At 57.4% G+C, this 24,301-nt stretch overlaps 2 protein-coding genes across 2 annotated transcripts in view; both read left to right on the forward strand.

The window, feature by feature from the left end:
- The window catches only part of CLPTM1 (CLPTM1 regulator of GABA type A receptor forward trafficking), a 28,698-nt gene extending 10,379 nt beyond the window's left edge, over positions 1-18,319 (forward strand). The window contains exons 3-14 of the mRNA XM_081217214.1: positions 2,469-2,592; positions 3,467-3,625; positions 6,108-6,225; positions 10,485-10,570; positions 11,386-11,506; positions 12,084-12,328; positions 13,391-13,484; positions 15,653-15,843; positions 16,111-16,206; positions 16,515-16,650; positions 17,293-17,460; positions 17,670-18,319. Coding sequence (XP_081073340.1) covers positions 2,469-2,592; positions 3,467-3,625; positions 6,108-6,225; positions 10,485-10,570; positions 11,386-11,506; positions 12,084-12,328; positions 13,391-13,484; positions 15,653-15,843; positions 16,111-16,206; positions 16,515-16,650; positions 17,293-17,460; positions 17,670-17,929 — 1,798 coding nt within the window. The 3' untranslated portion in view covers positions 17,930-18,319. The remainder of the gene's footprint in view (positions 1-2,468; positions 2,593-3,466; positions 3,626-6,107; positions 6,226-10,484; positions 10,571-11,385; positions 11,507-12,083; positions 12,329-13,390; positions 13,485-15,652; positions 15,844-16,110; positions 16,207-16,514; positions 16,651-17,292; positions 17,461-17,669) is intronic.
- Positions 18,320-23,294: 4,975 nt separating this feature from the next.
- RELB (RELB proto-oncogene, NF-kB subunit) overlaps positions 23,295-24,301 on the forward strand; it is a 30,314-nt gene continuing 29,307 nt past the window's right edge. Inside the window, exon 1 of the mRNA XM_081217587.1 lies at positions 23,295-23,555. Within this exon, the coding sequence (XP_081073713.1) occupies positions 23,501-23,555 (55 nt within the window). The 5' untranslated portion in view covers positions 23,295-23,500. The remainder of the gene's footprint in view (positions 23,556-24,301) is intronic.

Consider the following 24,301-nt stretch of genomic DNA (forward strand, 5'->3'; position numbering starts at 1 on the left):
TCTTTTTTCTTCTTTTTTTAAAAAAAATTTTATTGGAAAATGGTTGCTTTACAATATTGTGTTAGCTTCCACTGCACAACAGAATGAATCAGCCGTACACATACAGATATCCCCTCCCTTTTGGATTTCCCTCCCATTTAGGTTACCACAGTGCCATTAGGTAGATTGGTTTTTGTTTCTGCTGGTTCTCACTCATAGTGTCTTGTTTCCTTGTGCGCCTGGCTTATCTTTGGCTGTGTGTTGATCATCATACTTGGAGAATTATTTATAGGAATCATGTCAGGCCTAGGATGAACCTGTTTTCCTACAGAGAGGACTTGCTTTGCCTTTGCTGGCTGCCTGGGGCATTGTCATTCGGGGTCTCCTTGTACCAGGTTCAAGGCTCTGGCTGTGCCCACCTGGTGTGCGACTCTGAGGAGGGCTGGGCCACACCTGCTTCCCCGTGTCCTTGGCGGGGAGCCCTGTGCAGTCTTAGCTTCTCATAGAGAAGGTCTCTGGTTACCCTGTGTGGGCCCTGCTGGCGTTTTTGTTCACCCATCAAAACACCTAGCAGATGTCCTCAAACACAAAAAAGAAGCTTCCCGAAAAAAAGGAAGAACAACAAGGACTTACTGTATAGCACAGGAAACTATATTCAATATCTCGTAATAACATGTAATGGAAGAGAATCCGAAAAAGAATATATATACACATTATATCATATATTATCAATAATATATATATATATATAAATATGTGTATATGTAACTGAATCACATTGCTGTACACCTGAAATTGAATCTAACACAACATTGTAAATCAACCATACTTCAGTTAAAAAAAGAAGAAGCTTCCAGGGCTCCTTTACTTTTTTTTTTTTTTTTTCAACTTAATTAATTAATTTTTTGGGCTGCGTTGGGTCTTTGTTGCTGCGCGCGGGCTTTCTCTAGTTGCAGTGAGCGGGGGCTACTCTTCGTTGCGGTGCGCAGGCTTCTCATTGCGGTGGCTTCTCGTTGCAGAGCATGGGCTCTAGGCACATGGGCTTCAGTAGCTGTGGCACGAGGGCTCAGTGGTTGTGGCTCGCGGGCTGTAGAGTACAGGCTTAGTAGTTGTGGCGCACGGGCTTAGTTGCTCCGCGGCATGTGGGATCTTCCCGGACCAGGGCTCGAACCCGTGTCCCCTGCATTAGCAGGTGGATTCTTTTTTGTGTGTATGGTACGCGGGCCTCTCACTGCTGTGGCCCCTCCTGCCGCGGAGCACAGGCTCTGGACGTACAGGCTCAGCGGCCATGGCTCACGGGCCCAGCCGCTCCGTGGCATGTGGGATCCCCCCAGACCGGGGCACGAACCCGTGTCCCCCGCATCGGCAGGCGGACTCCCAACCACTGCGCCACCAGGGAAGCCCAGCAGGTGGATTCTTAACCACTGCGCCACCAGGGAAGCCCTGTAAACATATACTCTTAAAAGCACCGAAGAATGGACAAGACTGCAGACTTACCAGGCAAAAACTGAAAGGAAGATGGGAACCAAAGAAGTAAAGAAGGACTTCCCTGGTGGCGCAGTGGTTAAGAATCCACCTGCCAGTGCAGGGGACACGGGTTCGAGCCCTGGTCCGGGAAGATCCCACATGCCGCGGAGCAACTAAGCCCGTGCGCCACAACTACTAAAGCCCGGGCACCTAGAGCCCGTGCTCGGCAACAAGAGAAGCCACCGCAATGAGAAACCCGCGCACCGCAACGAAGAGTAGCCCCCGCTTGCTGCAACTAGAGAAAGCCCGCGCGCAGCAACGAAGACCCAACGCAGCCAAAAATAAGTAAATTTAATTAATTAATTAATTAATTTAAAAAATAATATGTTTACATATATATATAAACTTGATTAAAAATATATAAGAAAATAGAAGAACATATAGAATATGTTGCTATATCGAGATATATAATTGTAAATGTAAAACTGGTGTTAGTATGTTCTTCCTATATTAATTTTTATCAAGCTTTTTCAAGTTGTTTCCAACAGGAAAGTTGGTCTGAATAACCTAGCCCAGTGTTACTAAAAATAGGGACTCACCCATTACTTACTGTTTGCTTCTGCAGTTTTCAGTTGATTTGAAGTTCTGAAATGTTGCTCTCCTTGATGTCTGTGTCTCTAAAATGCTGGGGTTCCAGGTTCTAGGGTTCTCACACTTTGGGATTCCAGGGGACTGGGATGTTAGGTTTCCTAGTTCTGAGGTTTCGAGGGTTGAAGCCCCTGCAGCCCTGTGGCCGCCAGACTCCAAGGAGTCAGTGCCAGGTGTCTGGGGTCTGTCCCCGGGCATGGCCTTTGGGGGCATCTTGTCTTCTCAGCAGCCCTACAGCTGCCTTCTCAGGGACCCTCCCTACTTGATCAGCCCCCGGGTCAGGCCCCAGCAGGCACTGAGTCAGAAGGTCAGGCAGATCCATGCTGGAAAGAAAAGGCACGGGGACTCACTGCCTGCCCTGCTTGCCTCCCCAGGATCTTCATCATCTGGGCCATCAGCAGCTGGTTCCGCCGCGGGCCGGCCCCTCAGGACCAGGCGGGCCCTGGAGGAGCCCCACGCGTCGCCAGCCGCAACCTGTTCCCCAAAGACACTTTAATGGTAACCACTGGCTGGGAGGCCAGACCCGGGAGGCGGTGGGGGGGGAGGTGTGGGGGAGTGGCATGGGCTGTTGGGACAGACGCGGTCCCTGGTCACTGTCAGGTCTGTGAACGGGTCCAGGGTTGAGAGACTCCAGGTGCATCTTCAGCCCATGAAATCTGAGTCACTCAGGTGACACTTATAAGGAACAAGTAATTCTTTTGGGTTTGTGCTGGTGTTCTTTCTGCGTAAAAGGACTTTGTTCAGGAGCGTCTGCAACAGGGGTTCTAACCTCAGTCATCTCGACTTCTCCCACCTTTGCGGTTCTCTGCAGCTCTGGGATGCCTGATTTCATGGAATTCTGGCCATCAGGGTGACCACCACTCAGCTGTTCTTTATCAGTGGGCCTTCTGGGCTCTGGACAGAGATGGCCACGGGGACTTGGGGAAGGAGGGAGTTCTGAGGCCAGCTCCCCAGTTCCCCTCGGTTCTCAGTAGCCGGCTGACACTCCTGCACATCTTGACTGTGCTTTATCCATAAGCCCGAGGACCTCTGACCAAGAAGCCCATGAGAGGCTGAGAGGGAAGATGATTCAGGGAGGTCCGGATCCTTTCTAACCCCAAATTCTAATTGGCAGGCTGGCCATTGTTTCATGGTTTTTTGCTGTTAGACATCACAGACTCAGGCCAGGACAGACGTGGTGGGGGTCTTAGGAAAGAGAAAGTTTATTCCTCTAGCTGCTGCTCTCCTCTCCACTAACTACGCCCCGCCCCCGCAGGTTGTTCGTATTAGTGGGCTCCTGCTGCCACAGCTCTTCATCCGCTCTTTATCTGTCAGCCTCCAGAGGGTCCTATAAGCAGCCCTAACTAAGCTCTCCCACTTCCCCTCCCAACAGAACCTGCACGTGTACATCTCAGAGCACGAGCACTTTACAGACTTTAATGCCACATCAGCGCTCTTCTGGGAGCAGCATGACCTTGTGTATGGCGACTGGACTAGTGGCGAGAACTCAGACGGCTGCTACGAGCACTTTGCTGAGCTCGACATTCCACAGGTGGGGACAGCTTCTGGTTTCTGGCCCCAAGGCTGCTCGGCTAGCACTAAGGGCATTTCCTTGAACCAACTCCCAGTCCTGCAATCGGGAGTCCAGGTTCCAAGCCTGGCTCTACTCTCAGTTCACATGCTTTGTGACCACAGGCAGGTCCCTGAGGTCTCTGGGCCTTGTCTTCCCCACCTCTCCACGTGGATGGAGTTGGAATTGGCGTAGGATCCTCCCAGCTACTTTCAGGGTTGTGTAAATCTGTGGTATAAACCAGTGAAAGATTAGTAATCATCCCTGGGGGTGGCCAGTCAGCCAGCCTGGTTTGAAAATAATAGTTAATGTTGATTAAGTGCTTACTATGTACAGGGCACCAGCCTAGGCTGAGTGGTGGAAACCTCCCGGCAACCCTAGGAAGTGGGAACTATTATTTCCATTTGACTGATGAGGAAACTGAGGTACAGAGAAGCCCCACCCAAGGTCACACAGCCAGTGTTAACTGAACTGAACTCAGGCTGTCTGGCTGTGGACCCTGGCAGCCCCAGTTCAAATCCTGCCTCCTCCAGGGAGCTCTCTCTGACACTCAGACTCAGCCAGCACCCTCTCTGGGCTCCCCAACCCAAGCTGTGCCAGCTCTGGGGGGTCGTCACTACCTGAATATGGATCTGTTTTCCCCATGGGACCATCTTAGTCACAGCTTTGTCCCCAGCTCTGCCCAGCAGAGGACTGGGTGCAGAATCAGTGGCTGTTGAATAATCAATGAATTTGATGAATCTGTGAATGTAGACATCTCTTTGGGGCTGCTCTCTCATTCCTTTCTCCCCATCAAGTCTTCTCCTCAGCCTCCTGGGGAGGAGGGAGCATCTCTGCTCTGTCTGGCTCTGTCTAGGTCTGTTCGGGTAGCTGGAAGCAGTGGGTGGATGCATTCTTTCTGAGGCAGGTAGGAGAGCCCATGCTGAGAGGTGGCTCCCACTGAGACTTCACGTCCAGCCCCCAGACCCCAACCCCAGAACTGAGGAAGACTGAGGGGCAGTCAGCCAGGCAGTGAGAGAAGCTTCCAAGGACTTGGTGCTAACCCTCCTTCCCAGCTCTGTGATGGGAGAGTGTCTAAGTTGTACTTGATTTTAATTTATGGAGGTGACTGAGCAGCGACACAGGCCAATGCCATTGGAAGAAGAATTTACTACTTACATTTCCCAAGAGGAGGGGGCCCACCACACTACGCAGGGCCACATGGGGAAGCACCAGGTTTGGACAGGAGCAGAAGGGGCAAGGGGAGGCCTAGGCCGAAGCCTTTATTGAGGTTTCCGCAGGAAAGGCAGGGCAGGTGGGGAAACACCTTAGGACTGGCCTGCTTGGTTGACGTGCGGGCTCTGGGCTAGAGGGGTGGTCTGTAGTTGTCTGGTACCTGCCCTGAGTGGTTCAGTGCGGCCTGGTGTGTGAGAGTCCGCTAAAGGGGGTGGCTGGGGTGTGGACTTGGGTTTGTTGGTTTGCATTTTAAAGGTATGTTCAAAGGCAGGCGAGTTGTTTATTATTTCCAGGAATCAGCTAGCCCTGGGAGGGGCGGTCTCTTCCCTGCCAGATGTGAAAACAGCATGAAATATAGAAACACGGTTGACGCAGAGGTGGGCGTGAAAGGCAGGGAAGTGAGGACACAGCGTGGCCAGGAGAATCCCAGCTCAACACGAAGGTCAGGCAGGCTGCAGTGCGGCCTCGGCCACCCACCCTGCGCCTCAGGCAGGCGGCCGCCCCTCTTCAGTTTCCTCATCTGGGTGGCTGTGGCAGGGGGGTGAGAATAGTAGGTGAAAGGCCCGGGCAGAGAGGTAGGACACAGACGGTGAGAGGCAGGGCCACGGGAGAGCCCACAGACTGGGTTCGGATCCACTTACTCGCTGCATGAAGCCTCTCTGTGTGAGCCCCAGTCACCGCATCTGGAAAATGGGATAATAACATGACCCAGTGCCCAAGGTTTACGTGAGTTATACGGATGTGAACTCACTGGATTGGGCAGTTGCCATTTGAAGTGCCAGAGTGGTATCTGGCCTTCATTGTTTTGCCGTTTAATGAATTAAGGCTGCTGACGTTTGTTGAGCTCCTGTTCTGTGCTTGAGTGACCGTGCTCAGCGCTCTCAGATGATCCTTACAGCCCTGCTGTGCCCCCAGTACTGATGATCTGCGTCCTGCAGGTGGGCCCTGAGGCTCAGCGAGGCGAAGCCTGAGGCCACGCAGCCATTGTGTGCTAGAGCCTGGTTTTGAATTTGAGCCTAACTCCAGGGTCTGGCCCCTAACCACTTAACTACACTGCCCACCCTGAACACTCAGTAGGCGGGGTGCTAGAGCCTGGTTTTGAATTTGAGCCTAACCCCAGGGTCTGGCCCCTAACCACTTAACTACACTGCCCACCCCGAACACTCAGTAGACGGGGGTGAGGAAGCCGTGGGGGGCGGGCGTCGTGAGGGCCTTCACTGTTCCTTGTCCCCGTCGGACCGCCTTGCAGAGCGTCCAGCAGAACGGCTCCATCTATATCCACGTCTACTTCACCAAGAGCGGCTTCCACCCAGACCCCAGGCAGAAGGCGCTGTACCGCCGGCTCGCCACGGTCCACATGTCTCGGAGTAAGTCCCTCTCCGTCCTGGGGCCCCTGTGGTGCCACGGGCCTGGACTCCCAGGTCCACGAGGGCAGGCAGGAACCCTGTGCTCAGGGAGGCTGGGGTTGGTGGCCGGGCTTGAACCCTACGTACCCTGCATGCCTCTGGACACCCGTGGGCAGGCAGGAGAGGAATCGGCTTAGAAAGAGCAGGTGGAGAAAGGGACTTCCGAGAAGAGGAAGAGCGAGGCCGGCGTGTGCACAGTACTGGGCCTGGTAGAACAGACACTCCAGAATAGCCTGTGAGAGAAAGATGGCTAGATTAAATGAGCAGAGGGAGACTGGAGGCCCTTTGCCATTAGTTGCATCTGGTGTGCTCTCCGTGACTGCATCTGTGTCGGCCGCTCCTGGAATGGGTGCTGCACAGTGACCACCCTGGGGGCTCCTGCGGGGCCGTGCGAGGCTCCCAGGCTGCAGGTTTGAATGCATCCTGCATGGCTGCGCTGTGAGCCTCCGCCCCCGCACCTCTGAGTAGGGCCTCCCTTGACGAGGCAAGCTGGTGAGGGCCACAACAGGCCCCGTTCTCACCTCGCTGGCCACCCTCCTGGTGCCCCCCTGAGAATCCTGATTGGGTGAGCAAACCGCAGGACTACCGGTGACCCCAAGAAGCCCTGGGTCAGAACTGTGGCCATTTGGGACTTCCGACATGGCCTCATTTTGAAACAGATTCTCTCTGCCCAGGGCATCTTCTTTAAAAAAATTTTTTTTTAAATCTCTTGTTATAAGTACATGGTTTAAAATTCAAGCAATTTAACCAGACAGCGACACTCATCTGTCTCTGCTCTCCCCCTCTCGTGTTCCCCCAGTTTCCACTCCCCGCAGGCAACTGCTTTAGCTGTTTCTGCTACTTAATCTCCAAGGCTCCCAATAATAAGATGATAATGCAATTCCTTGGTTTTTCAGTTTTGACATTATATCTTGACTTCCTACTCTGGAAGAGGAAATCTCAACTCAGGAACATAATTTGATTAGATTCATGTTCAGCATTCAAATGCTTTTGACTATGTGGCTCTTCTTCCCACCTGAACCATACAGCGTGTGTACTTTATTTTTCCTTTCCTGTCCAACATCTCCTTTTCCATGAGGTTAATCATTGTTGGCATTTTTTTGCCTGCCCTTTGTGTCTTTTGTCCTTGAGTCCACTGTCTCCTGATCGGCAGTTGTGAGACTCTCGCTGCACCTCAGTTTCAGCAGATCTAGAGAACAGACAGCCCCCCACACCCCCCTCCCAAAAGCCCCCCGTTCCCTTCATGTGAATTTTGCGTGCCCCACCTCACTTTGATTCTGCTGCGCCTGAGGACTTGGCCAAGATCCCTCTGGCTGTTTTGTGTGGCGCAGCGACAGATGTACTTTAATTTGCATGGGTTAGGTCTTTTCCTACCTCTTCTGGTATAAAAATAACCCAAAGGATGAGATTTTTTTTTGTGACCATCTACACTGGATGAAACGAAACTCTAGTGACCGTATGTCAGTACCCAAAGCTGATTTGGAAAAGTCCCCCAGGTGTGCTAGGCGCTGTTCTAAGCAAGTATGTCTGCGGACCGTGCTCTGTAGGGCGTTCCGCCCGGCTGGCTGGCTGGCTTCCGTGGAGCACATCTGCGAAGATGCGGGCAGAGGGGGGCTGAGGGGGTGTGGCCTGCAGGGGCCATCCCCACGGAGGTGTCCCCGAAAGTCTGGGTTACATGTGCCTGACGCTTCAGAGGTTGCTTTGAATGTGACCCAGGTGGGCGGCTGCTTGCTTGCGTCCCAGTTACACCGATCAGCCATGCTCAATGCCAGCATCTTTTGTGGTTTCGTCTCTGGTGAATGTGATCCGTGTCACTGTGTGGTGAGGTCGTGTTCGTGGTCAGTGTGACAGATGGTGGTGTGGTCTGCAAAATAGAATCTGCAGCCTGTGGACCTGAGAAACCACCAGGATCCCCCAGGCTTGCCTCACACCTGGGCCCCCTTAGGGCAGGGGCTTGAAGGGACACGGAGCTGGCCACCGGCCCACTCCAGGGCACAGGGCGAGAGTGTGGGATCGGAAGAGCCCCCTCCTCCCTTCCCCAAAGGGCCAGTGATCAGCACTCTAGCACAGTACTGTCCCAGAGGGATACAGTGCCTGCCACAGAAGGCATTGGAAGTTTTCTAAGTGGCCACGTTAAAAAAAAAAAAAAAAAAAAGGCCGTAAAATGAATGTTAGTAATTTATTGAGGTCAACGTGTTGTCATTTCAGCATGTAATCAGTATAAAAAAATTAACGAGGTATTTTCACTCTTCTTTTTCCTGCACTGAGGTTCAAATGCCAGTGTGTGTTTTGCACTCACAGCACATTTCAGTTTCAACCAGCCACATTGTCAGTGCTCAGGGTATAGTTTAACTCCAAGAAAAGGGGGCTTCTTCCTCCCTACGGAAGCCAGGTCCATCTCATATCATAACCCCATCTGGATGCCACCAAGTTGCAGAATGTTCTCCACCTGAGCCAAAGCCTCTCGCCTCTGGGGCTGGCCGGGCACGGTCCCTCCCTTCCCTGGACAGCCTCTCATGGGTGTGGAAGACAGCAGCGCGGAGCATGTCCCCGGGGAATTTATTCTCCAGGATGCCCACCCTTGGGTGTTTACTGCTTTCCCCTGACCTGACGTGGGAGCAAGGTCTCAAATGCGTTAATTGTGATAGAAGTGATGGGATGGGGATGATATTCTTGGGAACCGAAAGAGCGGCTGGCCCCCAGGCTGAAACCCTGAGTCAGTTCCCAGAAGTGGTTTTGAACTTGAGCTCGTCCATAGAATCCAGAAGCCCCTGGTCCTGAGTGGGTGGGAGGGATCTGGGTCCTGTGGCGTGCGTCAGTGTGACATGCAGGGGTGCTCTGCTGGCTGGGCTCTGTAGAGCAGAGAGCCACTTCGCAGTGGTCCTGCCCAGAAGAGGCGAGGCTTTAATCCCCGTTCTCCAGCGGCGGGGACTGAGGCCCAGGGAGGTGATGTAGCTCACCAACGGCCTTCAGTTCACGGGAGACAGAGCCAGGATGTGACCCCAGGGCCCCCGCTCTTGGCCAGCTCCCTCTTCCATTTCCCCATCTCTCCCTAGCACCTGGGGGCAGGATGGAGAAGTCACAGGAGGGACAGGCCATGTGTTGTCCCAGCATAAGGAGGAGCTGAAGAGCTACCCAGACCCGGGTGGAGGCGGGGAGACGGAGCATGAACAAGCACCAGCCCTGTCCTCCTGGCGTGTCTTGGCAGGGTTTGGGGCAGGGCAGCAGGGAGCCTGTGGCTGACCTGGCCTCTGCAAGGGGAAGTGAGGTCCACTCCTGCCCGGGGATTCACAGCCCCGAAGTATTTCTCGCGTTGGCGGCTCTGGGCCTTCTCCGGCCCTGTCTTGGCCCACCTGTTTGTATTTATCGATGCTGCTGTTCGTCCCTGGGTCGGGGGGATACGGCAGGGCCCAAAACGGGCCCTGCCCCACCTGGGGTTTGCAGACTGGTTGAGGGGACAGACAGCAAACAATTAAACCAGCGGGCAGGTGAACCAGTGGGTCGTGATGAACTGTGGTGGAGGAAACAGAAGTGGCAAGGAGCACGCCCGGGCTCCGGAGCCGCCTTCAGTGGAGTGGGCGGAAGGGACATTTAACCAGGGGCTGGAAGGGGGGAAAGGAGCCAGCCGGGAAGACTCCAGCCACGCTGGATCCCTGCCGGGGAGGCGCAGCAACACGTCTGTAGGCCCAGGGTCGGCGCATTTGAGGAGGATGGGGTGCGCAAGGATGAGAGGTGGCGAGGGCTGAGGTTGGTGGGGCCTGGTGAGCACGTCAGGGGCCCTGCCCGGGGCAGCGGGAGCTGTCTAGGATTCTGAGGCAGTGGGATGACTCGATCAGTTACTTGGATCTTAGGGGCAAGAGTGGCCACTGGGAGGCCAGTGAGGAGGTGACTGCGGTCATCCAGGAGGGGGCACCGTGGCCGGCCTGGGGTGGGGCTCTGGAGGTGGGAGGCATGTGCCAGAGGGGACATTCACCTGGGGTGGGCTGATGGAACAGACGCATCAAATCCTGGAGGAGTAGACTGCTGGGGCAATTTGGTGGATGCCAGTGTCTCTGTAAAGATGGTGAGATTGGAGAAGGCAGTGCGGGCTTTCTGGTTGCCGTTATCGTCGGTTGGCGGGTGGAAGAGTGGGAGCCGGGAACCGGGTGGGCAGAGGCCTGGGTCCTGCGGGTGCCAGCAGGTCTCACACCCACCCCCTTTCCCTGCCTCCTCGCCCTCAGTGATCAACAAATACAAGCGCCGGCGGTTTCAGAAAACCAAGAACCTGTTGACAGGAGAGACGGAAGCTGACCCAGAAATGATCAAGGTAGACACGAGCAGAGCCGTCGAGTTCTGGGGGTGCGGCCCGGCCCGTCCCCAGCCCAGCAGCCAGACCACGGGGGTTGTCTTCTGACACCACCACTGAGCTGCTGGCAGCCAGGGGCTTTCACCTCTCTGAGCCTCAGTTTCCCTCCCTGGAAACTGGGTTAGAACGTAGAGCTAGCTCTCAGGGAGGGGGGGCGTTGCCGCGAGGTTATAGCTGACCTCCAGCAGTGGCAGGGCGGGTGCTCTGTGCGCTGTACACGCACCCGCTTGGAAGCCTCGCGCCAGCCCTGTTGGGTGGGTCCCGTCACAAGGAGACTTACACGAAGCATCACAGCCAGGAAGTGGCAGGGCTGGGATTCACACCCAAGCAGCCGGACCCCAGAGCCCGGGCTCGGCCCGGCACAGATGAGGTACCCGCTAACGTGGCTCCAGAAGGAATACTCCCGGTTCATCCGGGGACGTTAACCCGTGGTAGCACCAAGAGTCTTCCTCTCTCCACGAGGTGGTTCCAGGCGGGAGGGCGGCCCCTGAGTATGGACCCTCGCGGGTCCCACACTTGTGCGGTCGTTGAGGCTGCACTTTGCAGCCTGGTGCGCCGTCCCATCCAGATGGGCAGGCCTGGGTTTTCTGCTCCGTCAGGTGGCTGGGGGCAGCCAGGGCAGCGGGGTCTAGAGGCTGGTGCGGGGACTGGCCAGGGTGAGCCCTTGGCCAGCGGTCGCGGTGGTGGTTGCACTTCCGCTGTCGCGACTGTCACGGGAGTCCTCAGGAGGAAGCGAGCAGGTGCCTCTGAGACCCCCCCACCCCGTCTCCCCTCAGAGGGCCGAGGATTACGGGCCTGTGGAGGTGATCTCCCACTGGCACCCCAACATCACCATCAACATTGTGGACGACCACACGCCGTGGGTGAAGGGCAGCGTGCCTCCGCCCCTGGACCAGTGTGAGCCCCCGGCCGCCCGCCCGTGCGCGCTTCTGACCAGGCCATTGTCTTGTCTCCTGGCCCCACCCCCAGCCCGAGATCTCCGACTAGGTCTCCACCCTCCCAAGCTTCCGGCCCCGCCCCTCTCTCCCTCCCACACCCCCTGGTGACCCCAGCCCTGACCACCTCGTGTCCAAACTGGTCACATGCAGCCATGAGCTTTTCTCGGAAAAGGTGCATCTGTTGCCAGCCTTGGAAATTGGGGCAGCACCACTTAGGAACCCAGGTTTCTGACTTCTTTCGCTAAAGCCTGCCGAGAGGAGAGCCTCGGGGCAGCCAGAGTCTGGCGCTGAGCTGCAGCTGTCCCCTTCAGCCAGGGCCTACGCAGCCCTCCCTAGCCTGCCCTCTCCCTGACTCCTTGGCCCAGCCCAGAAATATTCCCTGCGCCCCAGTCTCTGTCCCGGGGGCCCCACTGGGTCCCTGCAAACACCCGAACTGGACACCTTTGTCCTCGGAGGCTGAGGGGTGCCCCCAGCCCCGTGGGAGCCTGCGGCCTCTGGTCCGAGCTGAGCGGTACCCCCGCCCTGTGTGCCTGCAGATGTGAAGTTTGACGCCGTGAGCGGCGACTACTACCCCATCATCTACGTCAACGACTACTGGAACCTGCAGAAGGACTACTACCCCATCAACGAGAGCCTGGCCCGCCTGCCCCTCCGCGTCTCCTTCTGCCCGCTCTCGCTCTGGCGCTGGCAGCTCTACGCCGCCCAGAGCACCAAGTCGCCCTGGAACTTCCTGGGCGACGAGCTGTACGAGCAGTCGGATGAGGAGCAGGACTCGGTGAAGGTGGGGGGGGTGGCGGGACGTTCCCAGCCCCTTCCTGGGTGGCAGGAGGGGAAGGGGAAGTGGGCCAGGCTGCCGGCCTGGGGACTGCGAGCTCATGCTCCCCTGCCCACAGTTTCACAACCTCCCAGCCACCCTCCCTGCACTGGGCAGGAAACAGGCACTGGGCCCTCTGGCTCTGGCTGACTCTGGGGGTCCTGCCTCTGAGGCTTCCATGCTCCTCCTCTTTTTTTTAAAAAAAATTTATTTACTTATTTTTGGCTGCGTTGGGTCTTCACTGCTTCTCACGGACTTTTTCTAGTTGTGACCGGGGGCTACTCTTCGTTGCGGTGCGCGGCTTCTGTAGTTGTGGCTCACGGGCTCTAGAGCGCAGGCTCAGTAGTTGTGGCGCACCGGCTTAGTTGCTCCACGGCATGTGGGATCTTCCCGGACCAGGGCTCGAACCCGTGTCCCCTGCATTGGCAGGCAGATTCTTAACCACTGCACCACCAGGGAAGTCCCCATGGTCCTCCTTGTCACGGCTTTTCTGTTTGCAAGGCCCGGCCCTCCAGGTCAGGATCTACCCCTCCCTGCTTCTTCGGCCCCATGTTCTGCCTCCCTGACTTTGGGCTCTGACTCCATGTGTCTGCTCCCTCTCACTGTGTCCTTGAATATCATTCTTCTCTGCCTGTGTCTGTCTTGTTGAGCCTGGTCTGTGCTTGCCTGGGGCTGTCTCTGGTGTTGGGTTTCTGTCCCTGGCGCCGACAGTCCCTTCATCTCTCTCAGTTATTTCTCTGCCTACCCCCATTACTGTCTCCCCATCTCTCCTGTCTCCATCTTTCTCCCTCCCTCTTCTCGCATCCCTTGCCCACCTCTCTGTACCCATCTGCCCATCTCTGACCTGCTCTCCTCCCGGCCAGCACCACACCCTGCTGGGAAGCCCTGGGGTCAGGTCTGGGGAATATCAGCAGGTTCTTCCGGGGCCCAGAGCAAGGAGAGATGGGTCGGCTGATGAAGGCACTGCAGCGGTCAGCTCCCGGCCCGGGCACGGCAGCGCTCACAGCATCTCCCCCACTCCCACGCCAGGTTGCCCTCCTGGAGACCAACCCCTACCTGCTGGCACTCACCATCATCGTGTCCATTGTCCACAGTGTCTTTGAGTTCCTGGCTTTCAAGAACGGTAAGGATGGGACCCCGGGCCCTGTGAGAGGCCGTGGGGGACTGGGGACGAGGGGGGGTGTGGTGGGAGGATAGGGCCTGCTCCCTCCCTCTTCCTCTTGGGCCCTTCCCCTACCTGGGGCCTGTCAGCCCCACTCTCCAGAGGCCTGGTGAGCAGCCGCCAGCTCCCAGCCCAGAAACTCCCATCTACCGGGCGTGGCGCTGGGGGAGGGGCTGGGCCTGGTGTTCTGGCAAAGGCCAGGACAGCGCCGCCAGGAAGCAGGGCCGGGGAACTCCAAGGCCGGGAGCAGGGAAGCCCCAGAGCTGCTTCTGCCGCCCTGCCCGGCAGGCTGCCTTTTGGGGAAGACCCGTTGGGTTGAGTGGACGGGGCCCACCTGAGTGGGAAAGTGACAGCCCTGTCCCAGAGGGCCCCGAGGTTCCAAAGGCCAACGGTGGTGATGGCCAGCATTTGAGGGGGACCAGCCACGTGCCAGGCCCGGTTGGAGCGCCCTCCAGTGAGCGCATTGAGCCCTGCAGCCACAGCCCCGTGAGGAAGCGTCGTTATCCCCAGGATCATAGCAAGGACCCGGAGGCCTGGGGAGGTTGGTTACTTGCCCACAGTCACATGGCTCCCAAGTGGCAAGGCCAGGATTTAGATCCAGGCAGCCTTCCAGCTCCCACCTCATGCTCCAGGCCCTGCTGGCCACTTCTTCCTTCCCTGGAGAACCCCGGTCTGAAGGAGGCCTGCTGCTCTGCAGCTTCTGGAAGTGGCAGTAGTGATGGGTATTATTATTAAGAGGACATTGCCATGATTGAGTTACCTTCTGGAAAATTACGACGTCAAAGCCGAACAGTAAGTGGTGCTCCCCCAGTAGGGAGGCGTCTGTTAGCCGTGGTGCGTGGAGCCCTGGCTGTGCCAGGTGGGCGCGTGCTTGCAAACGCTCTTGCTGACTGCAAGCTGGGTCCCCTAGGGTCCCTTTTTTGCTAATGACAGATGAAGGCACAGAGGGGATGGTTACTTGCTCAGGGTCACAGAGCAAGGGCATGGGCCCTGGGCGAGCTCGGCCTTACACCCCGTGCTTGCTGCTTCTCTGGTCTGAGGCACAGCTCGGATCCACCCACCCCCACCAGAACCCTGTCTTCAGATGCATTCTTCCCAGTTAGGATTGGGGGGTGGTCCTGTGAGTGTCCCCTTCATATCTCCTCAGGGTCTGATGGTTTGAAGGGAGAGGTGTAAGCCTGCCGGGTGTGCTGGAGCTCTGGAATCAGAGTCAGAGCCGGTGGGGGTTGGCCAGCACCCGGGTCTCACCCCTATGTGACCTCGGGCACGGCTTCTCGCCTGGAAGACAGGCATCGTGCTGGGTCGGCCTGCTGTGGCAGCAGGTGTTGGACACACAGTCCAGGCAGAGTCCAGTGGTGCCATTTTCCTCGTCTGGCCGATGGGAAGACCAGGGCTGGGAGAGGGGCTGAGCTGGGCCCTGCGGGGGTTGGCGGGGGCCCGGGAAAGTAGTACTGGAAGAAGCTTTGGTTGGATAGCAGAGCCCATGGCCCCTGTGCACGTCCTGAGCGTGTCTGTGGACCGGTCCCTTTTCTTTTTGGCCACACCTCGTGGCATGCGGGATCTTAGTGCCCTGACCAGGGATTAAACCCACGCCCGCTGCAGTGGAAGCGCGGAGTCTTAACCGCTGAACCGCCAGGGAATGTGGGCTGGTTCCTTCACAGGTTCGGGGTGGTGGGCTGGAAGAGGCGGTCTTGAAGTGCATGTCCCAGACCTTCCCACCCAGCGGAGGCGCCACGGCGGACAGCTCAGGTCTGTTGTCACGCAGACCCGGCTTCCATGCAGATTCTGCCAGGTCAGGCTGTGTGGCCTTAGGGATGTGGCACTTAGTGATTGGGGAGCACCGGCACATGGCAGCAGTCACCGCCACCGTCACTGCCAGTCAAGGGACCGACCGCACCCTGGGGGGCAGGGTGTGTCCAGTGTGAGACTGCAGAGATCCTGCCTGCCTGGGGCTCCGGCTGGCGCCTGTGGAGCAGACTCTCACCGCAAGGGGGAGTAGCGTGCACCCTCCTCCCGTGGCAGACCCAGCGCCGCCCCAGGGGTGTGAGGAGGACGGGGCTTGAGGGAGCTGCGGGTGGGACTTGGGGGCTCCTCACCCTCCTGGCTTCCTCCCCAACTCCTGTGCACAGATATCCAGTTCTGGAACAGCCGGCAGTCCCTGGAGGGCCTGTCTGTGCGCTCCGTCTTCTTTGGCGTCTTCCAGTCTTTCGTGGTCCTCCTCTATATCCTGGACAACGAGACCAACTTCGTGGTCCAGGTCAGCGTCTTCATCGGGGTCCTCATCGACCTCTGGAAGATCACTAAGGTCATGGATGTCCGGGTAAGGCCAGGCTGCCATGCTGTTTCAGAAGCTGCCAGGGGTTGGGAGCGGGGTCATGCGGCCCAGCCAGACCCTGGAGCTGGCCCCTAGGGGATTCCCAACGCCTGCCACACTCCCAAGACCAAGGGGATTTTCGCACCAGGGGATTTTTCGGGTCACACGTGGGGCAGGGGAACTGGGAACGGTGGGGAAGGGCGGGAGCTGGAACTGGCTTGGGGGACAGGAGCCAGCGTGGCAGCTGACTGCAACCTTCCTCCCTGTCCGCAGCTGGACCGGGAGCACAAGGTGGCAGGACTCTTCCCCCGCCCAACCTTCAAAGACAAGTCAACATACGTTGAGTCTTCGACCAAAGTGTATGACGACGTGAGTGTGTCCCTCACAGTGGGCCCCAGGGAGGGTCTCCAGGTACCCACACGCTCCTGGGGGCCCAGGACACGGGCTAGGATGTCTGCCTGTCGGCTGACAGGCCCATGCTTCATGACTTGCATCGTACCCTCTAGTGTCCCCTGCCTGCCACATGTACTTCCTGGCCGAGTCCAGAGTTCCCAGGGTCACCTGGAAATTCCCCCGGGCTGGCCTGCCAGACCAGGTGTGGGTGTGTGAGGGCGGGGAGCAGGGGTGCCAGGTGGGGCCCAAGGAGCTGGGTCCCAGGCCCACCCTGTGCCCCACAGATGGCGTTCCGGTACCTGTCTTGGATCCTCTTCCCACTCCTGGGCTGCTATGCCGTCTACAGCCTCCTGTACCTGGAGCACAAGGGCTGGTACTCCTGGGTGCTCAGCATGCTCTATGGCTTCCTGCTGACCTTCGGTGAGCAGGCCCTCACTGTACGCGGCCCCCGCAGTCAGGGCAGGCGTCCAGCAGCAGTCCTCAGCCCCGTGCTGGGCCGTGCTGGGCCTCGGCAGTGAGCGAGTCAGCCTGGCCCCACCCTCCCGGCACTTGGGGTCCAGTGCGGGAGACAGACCTGTCTCCAGACAGGGACACTTCAGGGTGAGCAGGGGTGGCACGTGGACAGCCTCAGATAGGTGCCCGGTCCAGTCTGGGGGTCAGGGAGGGCTTCCGGGAAGCCTTGGACAGTGCATTTCAGTCCTCATCCTCAGGGGAACAGACAGAGTAAACAAGCAGACAGATGAGCTACAGCAGGTGATGAGTGCTGTGAGGGGACCAGAGAGAGGGCCGTGGAGGCTGGTCAGGTGTCCCTCTCTGAGGAGATGATATGTAAACTGAGGCCTGAAAGGTGCCAAGGAAGGAGCCGTGCAGAGATCTGTCAGAAGGCAGAGCAAGTCCGAAGGCTCTGAGGTAGGATGTGCCTGGGGTGTTGGAAGCAGCACGGGGGCCAGTGTGGCTGGAACAGAGTGAGTGGAGGGACAAAGGCCAGAGATGCAGTCAAAGAGGTGGAGGGTCAGGACGCCCCTTCCTCTGCTCACGGATGTCGCTTCCTCCCCGCCGCAGGCTTCATCACCATGACCCCCCAGCTCTTCATCAACTACAAGCTCAAGTCCGTGGCGCACCTGCCCTGGCGCATGCTCACCTACAAGGCTCTCAACACCTTCATTGATGACCTGTTCGCCTTTGTCATCAAGATGCCTGTTATGTACCGGATCGGCTGCCTGCGGGACGGTGAGGCCCGGTGGGCAGGTGGGTGGGCTGGCCGGCAGGCTCCCACCAGAGCTGGGTGCGGGGAGGGCCCTGGTCTGAGGGAGGCGCGCCGGCCTTGGCCTGGGGGCTCAGCCCACTCTTTGCAGGACACCCCCCCCGCCCCGAGCCTGACAGTGAGCCGGGTGGGCCCTGCCCCTTCCCCTCACGCTGCCCCCTCACCCCACCCCCAGATGTGGTCTTCTTCATCTACCTCTACCAACGGTGGATCTACCGCGTCGACCCCACGCGGGTGAACGAGTTTGGCATGAGTGGCGAGGCCCCGACAGCAGCAGGGGCCCTCCCGCCGGCCCCCGCCGCCACCACAACCACCGCCGCCGCCAGGGAGGAGGCCTCCACACCCCCGCCCACCAGGCCCACCCAGGGGGCCAGCTCTGACAGCGAGCCCCAGGAAGCCCCTCCAAAGCCAGCAGAGGACAAAAAAAGGGATTAGCCGCTCCTGGTGACCCCCACCCCCGCCGCCCCGGCCCCCTCGCCTCCCCTCCTGGTCGCCCCTTCCCTGGACAGATCGGGCCGGGGCCTGGCGTGTGGTGTGGGGGCCAGGGCGCATCGTTTGTGGAGGCGCCGTCTGTCTGTCTGTCCCTCCGTGTTTCCAGCCGTCTCGCCCCGCCAGCCCAACACCATCGGGAATCATGGTGAAGCTGACATGGCACTGCCGAGGGGGTGGGCCAGGCGGGGCAGGGGCCGGGGCCCTCTGTGGGACACCCACGGCCGTCCGTCATCTTGTCCCTCGATCCCCCACCACTCCCTCCTCCCAGACCGCCGCCCTTTAACACAGTCTGGATTTAATAAATTCATATGGGTGTTTAACTTAAACTCTCAACAGAGCCCTCTGTCTTGTGCCTTCCTTCCCCTGCCACCTTGGAGAGCAGGTGGGGGTGTCTCTCCTGAGTCTGGCAGGGAGACCTGTAGGATGCCGGACATACTAAACGGGACAGTGACCCTCTGGGCCAGACCCCTTTCTTCTCCTTCTCCCCCTCCCAGGAGCCCTCTGAGGGGGCTTCCGTAACCGTCCCCATTTCACAGATTGGGAAGCTGCTCGCCACGACCTCACCGCACCAGTGTTCTTAACCACGAGGCCCGCCGAGGCGCGGCGCCTCGCCTGAGCCACTGATTATCTCCTGGCTTCGCACAGCCCGGCAGGGCAGGAGCGTCTACCCACCACTGATACAGTCCCATTAACCTGCCTTGTTCAGCAGTCCTGGGACCCTGGCTGCCTGACGTTGCTTCTCTGGGCTTATGAGCTCATCTCCAGGGGACCCTGGGAGTGAATCCTGGCTCAGAGTGGTGCCCAGCTGTAGCGGCCATAGCTGTTGGGGTGCCATCATCAACCCCCAGGGCTGCCTGTGCCAAGGACCCAGCCAGACTCTTAGTATGTGGCGCGTATGCCTTCCCGACAAACTGGGTGTCAGAACTGTTCACCCACTTTATGGATGAGGAGACTGAGGCCCCTGGGTGACCCTGCACTCTGAGGGGTTGGGACCCCACATTCCCAGGTTTTTTTGGGGGGGGTTCTCATCAACACTTCCAGGAGAGGAGGCCCGGGGCTGGGAACCAAGCCAGGTTCCCGTGGGCTCCAGTACCACAGTGCCCTGCAGAGCCAGGCAGGGAATCCACGAGGTCCCAGGAGAGTTGTGTGCAGACACCTGTGCACACACTCTGCAGGCTCCATCCCTGAGGCAGCTACAGACCTGCTCCACTCCCTCCCCTGCTGTGCATCAGTACCTGCTGAGCTCATAGAACCAAGCGGGGTGTCGGCTCTCAGGCCACCTAAACTCACTGGCCTACCCCCTGCCCAAATCCTCATCCCACAGTCTTTGGCAGGGCCTGTCAGCTGTACCCCACAATTGCTTGGCATTCTCACCTCTTCACTTGCACTGAGACCACCCGGTCCCTGCTCCTTCTCATACCCTGGGATCCCAACTCAGCCTCCTCCCTGGTCCACTGCCCCTCCCCTTCACTTTTCATCCAGCACGGGCCGTGTGCGGGATCTTAGTTCCTGGACCAGGAACTAAGTGGAAGTTAGTGCTTCCTGCAGTGGAAGCACAGTCTTTTTTTTTAATTTACCATCTTAACCATTTTTTTTTTTTTTTAACCATTTTTTTAAAATTTATTTTTGGCTGATTTGGGTCTTTGTTGCTGCGCGCGGGCCTTCTCTAGTTGCGGCAAGCTTCGTTGCAGTGTGCGGGCTTCTCAGTGTGGTGGCTTCCCTTGTTGCAGAACATGGGCTATAGGCGCACAGGCTTCAGTAGCTGTGGCACACGGGCTTAGTTGCTCCGCGGCATGTGGGATCTTCCTGGACCAGGGATGGAACCCATGTCCCCTGCATTGGCAGGCAGGAGGATTCTTTCTTTTTTTTGTGTGTGTGTGTGTGTGTGTGTGTGTGTGTGTGTGGTACGTGGGCCTCTCACTGCTGTGGCCTCTCCCATTGTGGAGCACAGGCTCCAGACGTGCAGGCTCAGCGGCCATGGCTCACGGGCCCAGCCGCTCTGCGGCATGTGGGATCTTCCCGGACCAGGGCACGAACCCGTGTCCCCTGCATCAGCAGGCGGACTCTCAACCACTGTGCCACCAGGGAAGCCCGGCAGGAGGATTCTTAACCACTGACCAACCAGGGAAGTCCCCAGCAGCCAGAACTTTCTGAAGCACAAACCTGACCCTGCCCGTTCTTTGTTCAGAAACTACCATGGCTCCCCAGTACCCTTGGGAGAAGAGCCCAGGCTGCTAACTGTGGTGAACGATACCTTGGGGGGAGGGGACTTACTAACTCCTACAGCCTCATCTCTCTTGCTCTAACTAGCTGTGACTGCTTACCTCCTGGCACCCTTCCCTAAACTGAGACACACCTCCAGGCACGCAACTCTTCACCTTGCCCTATGCATCCTCCAGGTTGTAGCTCCATGGTTCCTCCTCCAGGAAACCCTTCCTGACCACCTCCTTTGGGACACTGCCCCCACCCACCAGCTCCCTGGGTTCCCACATCCCAGCCCTGCCCGCTGTGGGTCATCACTACCTGGAAACAGGTCTCTCTCCACTGGACTGAGCCCTGTGAGGACAGAGCCAGAGCTGTCTTGGTCACTGCTGTGTCCACAGCACAAGAGGAGTCGCTCTGGCATCATTTGCTGAGTGCACGTTTGCACAATCCTGACTTTCACAGACACAGGCACACAGCCAGAAGTGTGGACCTTGATGTGGTCTGCATTAAGACATCTGTGGAGAGACTGACATACAGTCAACAAATGTTCCCTGAGCCCCTCCCTTGGACATTGCTTTGAGCTGGGGGTTCTGTGTACACAGCAGGGATCAAGACAGCCCCAGGCCTGCCCTCGTGGGGCTCAGAGCCCCACAGAAATCCCGAGCGCTGAGGATTTCTGATGTGTCCTTTCAGCCGTTGACCCAACAAACAGTTGTGAGGCCTGACATTTCAAGGGGCAGAGGGAATCAGGTAGGCTCCTACTCCTACACCTAGGAGCCACTATTCAACACTTCTTATCATGAGCCAAGCTCTAGTCTAAGTGCTGCATGTGGTTTGTTTCCTTAAATTTAATATTATCCATCTCCACTACTTCCCCAGCTGTCACTCCACTCCAGCCTCCTTGCGGTTTGTTCCTTCAACATGCCATGCATGTTCCCACCTCAGGGCCTTTGCACTTGCTGTTCCCTGTGCCTTTAACACTCTTCCCTAGATATCCACATGGATCCTTCACCGTCTCAGCTGTCTGCTCAGATGTCACCTTAGACCCTCCCTAAACTTCCTAACCCAAATATTACCCTTCAAACTCAAGCCGTGTATCCTGCTTTAATCTTCTGTAAGACTGCCATCACCATCAGACATATATTTGCTTATCTCTTTTCCATCTGTCTCCCCCACTTGGATTTCAGTTCCACGATGGCAGGGGCTTTTGTCTATTGTGTTGTGTGCTGTGTCCCCAGCTTTTGGAGCAGTGCCTGGTACTGTTACCCTGTGTGCAATGACTCTAAGTCAGATGTTCACAAGAGCAGATGAGAAAACTGAAACCCAGAGAAATTAAGTAATGTGTCCGAAGTCTCACAAAGTAATGTGACATAAAGTGCTAGAACAGCGCCTAGCATATGGAAGAGGTCTATACAAGTGTCAACTATTATTAGTATTTAATCCTCACAACCATCCTATCACACCCATTTTACAGATGAGGAAACAGAGGCTTCAAGAGATGAAGTCAGTTTCCTGAGGTCTCCTAGTAAGTGGCAGACCTAGGATTTGAACTTAGGCAGCCTGATTCTGAACCTTCAAATCATAGCGTTTCTGGCAATGCCCTTGTCATATGCAGAATACAGCCTGCAGGCCCAAACCAGCATTTTCCAGTTTTTCTGTAATTTTTACATGTTTTAAGTGGTTGGAAAAAATCTCAAGAAGAATATTTTGTTTCACATGAAAGTTATACAAAATACAACTTTCAGTGCCCATAAAATAACGTTTTATTGGAGCTCAGTCATGCTCATTGTTTCTGTATGGTCCTTGGCAGATTTTGTGCTATGGCGGAGTTGAGTTTTGAGACTGGCTGGCCCTCAAAGCCTAAAGCAGAGCATATTTGCTATCTGGCCCTTTGCAGAAAAAGTCTGCTCCATATTTTGCATTATAGCAGTAGTTCTCCAACTTGAGCTTGCATCATATCACCTGAAGGGCTGGGCCACAGCCTTGAGAACTGCTGTAGACTAGTCTGCCTCCTACGAGCAGGTGCCAGGGCTGGCTTGGTGAGCGCTGTGCCTGAGTACCCAGTGCAGGCTCTGGCACACAGCAGGTGCTCAATAAATGTATGTCGACTGAATCCGTGAGTCCATGTAGGCCATGAAGAGTAGAGACGGAACACTCAAACTTTTCACAGGGAGACAAAGGACATCAAACCTTTGTTCTGTGTCTGAGGGTGCCCGGCATCCAAGTTGGGACCTAATGTCATCCCATCTTTCTTAGGAATAGGCCGAGAAATGTGATCTAACCAAATGGCTGCCCCTCTTTGAGCCTCAGTCTCCTCCTCTCTGCAATAATTCCAATTCTATCACCTTCCTCTGATGCTGGTGCAAGGTGTGAGGTATCTGTGAGGCCCCCAGGTAAGCCCAGGGGTCAGGCACTCAGCTCAATATGTATCCTGGGGGCTACGCTGTTACCATTCCTGGACTAAGTTACTGAGCCTTTGAGCTGAAAGTGCTACGGGCTATTAGGAAACTTGGAGGAGCTGTGGGGAGGAATAAAACATCCATCCATTCACTTAGTAAAAACTTATTGGGCACCTACTGTTTTTCAGGTGCTGTTCTGGGTGCTGGGGATACAGCAAGGAACAAAACAGACAAGTCCTACAGCTGACATCCTCGCTTTAAACTTTTACGTATGATCACTCCCGATTTACTCAGGTTAAGGAACTGAGCTGTAGAGAGACCATGGAGGTTTCGAAAAGATTATCATCATTGGCAGCTATGGAGCTCTGGTAACCTCCTGATCCCAAAGCTTCCCTTCGAGCCAGAGAAACAACAGGTCAAGTCCGGTTGGCAGACCTGGGGTGGGCAGGTCTCGGTCTTCTTACTTGCTCCATGGGTAGGTTGTGAGTGGCCCCAAGCAGGACTCAGTGGTCTCAACCAGAGAAATGGGCATCGTCGCCGGCCGGGCCCCTCCTGTGCCCCCGGCCTCCTCTTCCCGGCCGGCCCCGCCCCCGAGGCCACGTGACGCGTGGGGGTTTTCCCGTTTCCCTGGCGTGACGTAACGACAGGGTGCAGGCCAATGAGCGCGCAGGCCGGCGGCGCCGGGGAATTCCGCCGCCCCGCCCCCGCCCGCCGCCCGCCCGGCCCGGCCCGGCGCCCCCCGCAGCCCCGGGCGCCGCGCGTCCAGCCCGGCCTGCGGCCCCAGCCCCTGCGTCGCTCTCCCGACCCGCGATCGTCCGCCGGACCGTGCCACCTGGCCGCTCGGCCTGCCCGCGTGTGTGTGTTTTGGTCTGGGCTGGCCTCCGGGCCGTCAGTCCCCACTGGTTGGGCCATGCCGAGTCGCCGCGTCGCCAGATCGTCCGCTGCGCCGGAGCTGGGGGCCTTGGGTAAGCGGGGCCGGGGTTCAGGAGAGGAGTCTGGGGCGGGACTGGAGATGCGGGAGGCCTGGGGTCCTGGAGTGGTCTGGGGGTTCCTACAGGAGTCTTAGGGGTTTTGCGGGGAGAGTGTGAGGGTTCCGGGGACACTATATCAAAGGGAAGGAAGGAGGCAGAGGATGGTGACCGGGTCCGGTCCAAGGTAAGAGAGAGACGTCCCACTAGAGAGTGAGAAGGGGGCGGGGCCTGACCCTGAGGCAAAGAAGGGGGCGGGGCCCGATTACGAGAGGGGAGGGGCAGAGCCTGACTCGGAGAAGGAGCAGCGGGAGCTGCTCCTGAGGGACTGGGCGTGGCCAGACACAGAGAGGGAGAAAAAGGAGAGGCCTCGCCCACAAAAGGGGGCGGGGCCTGGCCATGAGTGCGAGAAGAGGGCGGGACCTAACTCAAAGAAGGGAGCAAGGTCTCACCTACTCAGAGTAAGGGGCGGGGCTTAAGGGAGATACGGGGGCGGGGCCGTACTCGGAGAGGGAGAAGAGGCGGGCCCGACTCTGGCAGAGAGAAGGGGGAGGGCCTGCTCTGAAAAAAAGAGGGCGGGGTCTGACTCAGAGAAGAAAGAGGAGGTGGGGCTTGCCTCTGGAGAGAAGTGGCAGGGTCTGAGGGAGAAGGGGACGGGCCTGACACTGGAAAAGTGAAGAGGTAGGGTCTGACCCTGAAATAAGGAAGAGGGTGGGGGCTTTCCTGACTGAGGCTGAGAAGAG

Source organism: Mesoplodon bidens (genome assembly GCF_964165515.1).
Source record: "Mesoplodon bidens genome assembly, chromosome: 18".
Classification (NCBI taxonomy): domain Eukaryota; kingdom Metazoa; phylum Chordata; class Mammalia; order Artiodactyla; family Ziphiidae; genus Mesoplodon; species Mesoplodon bidens.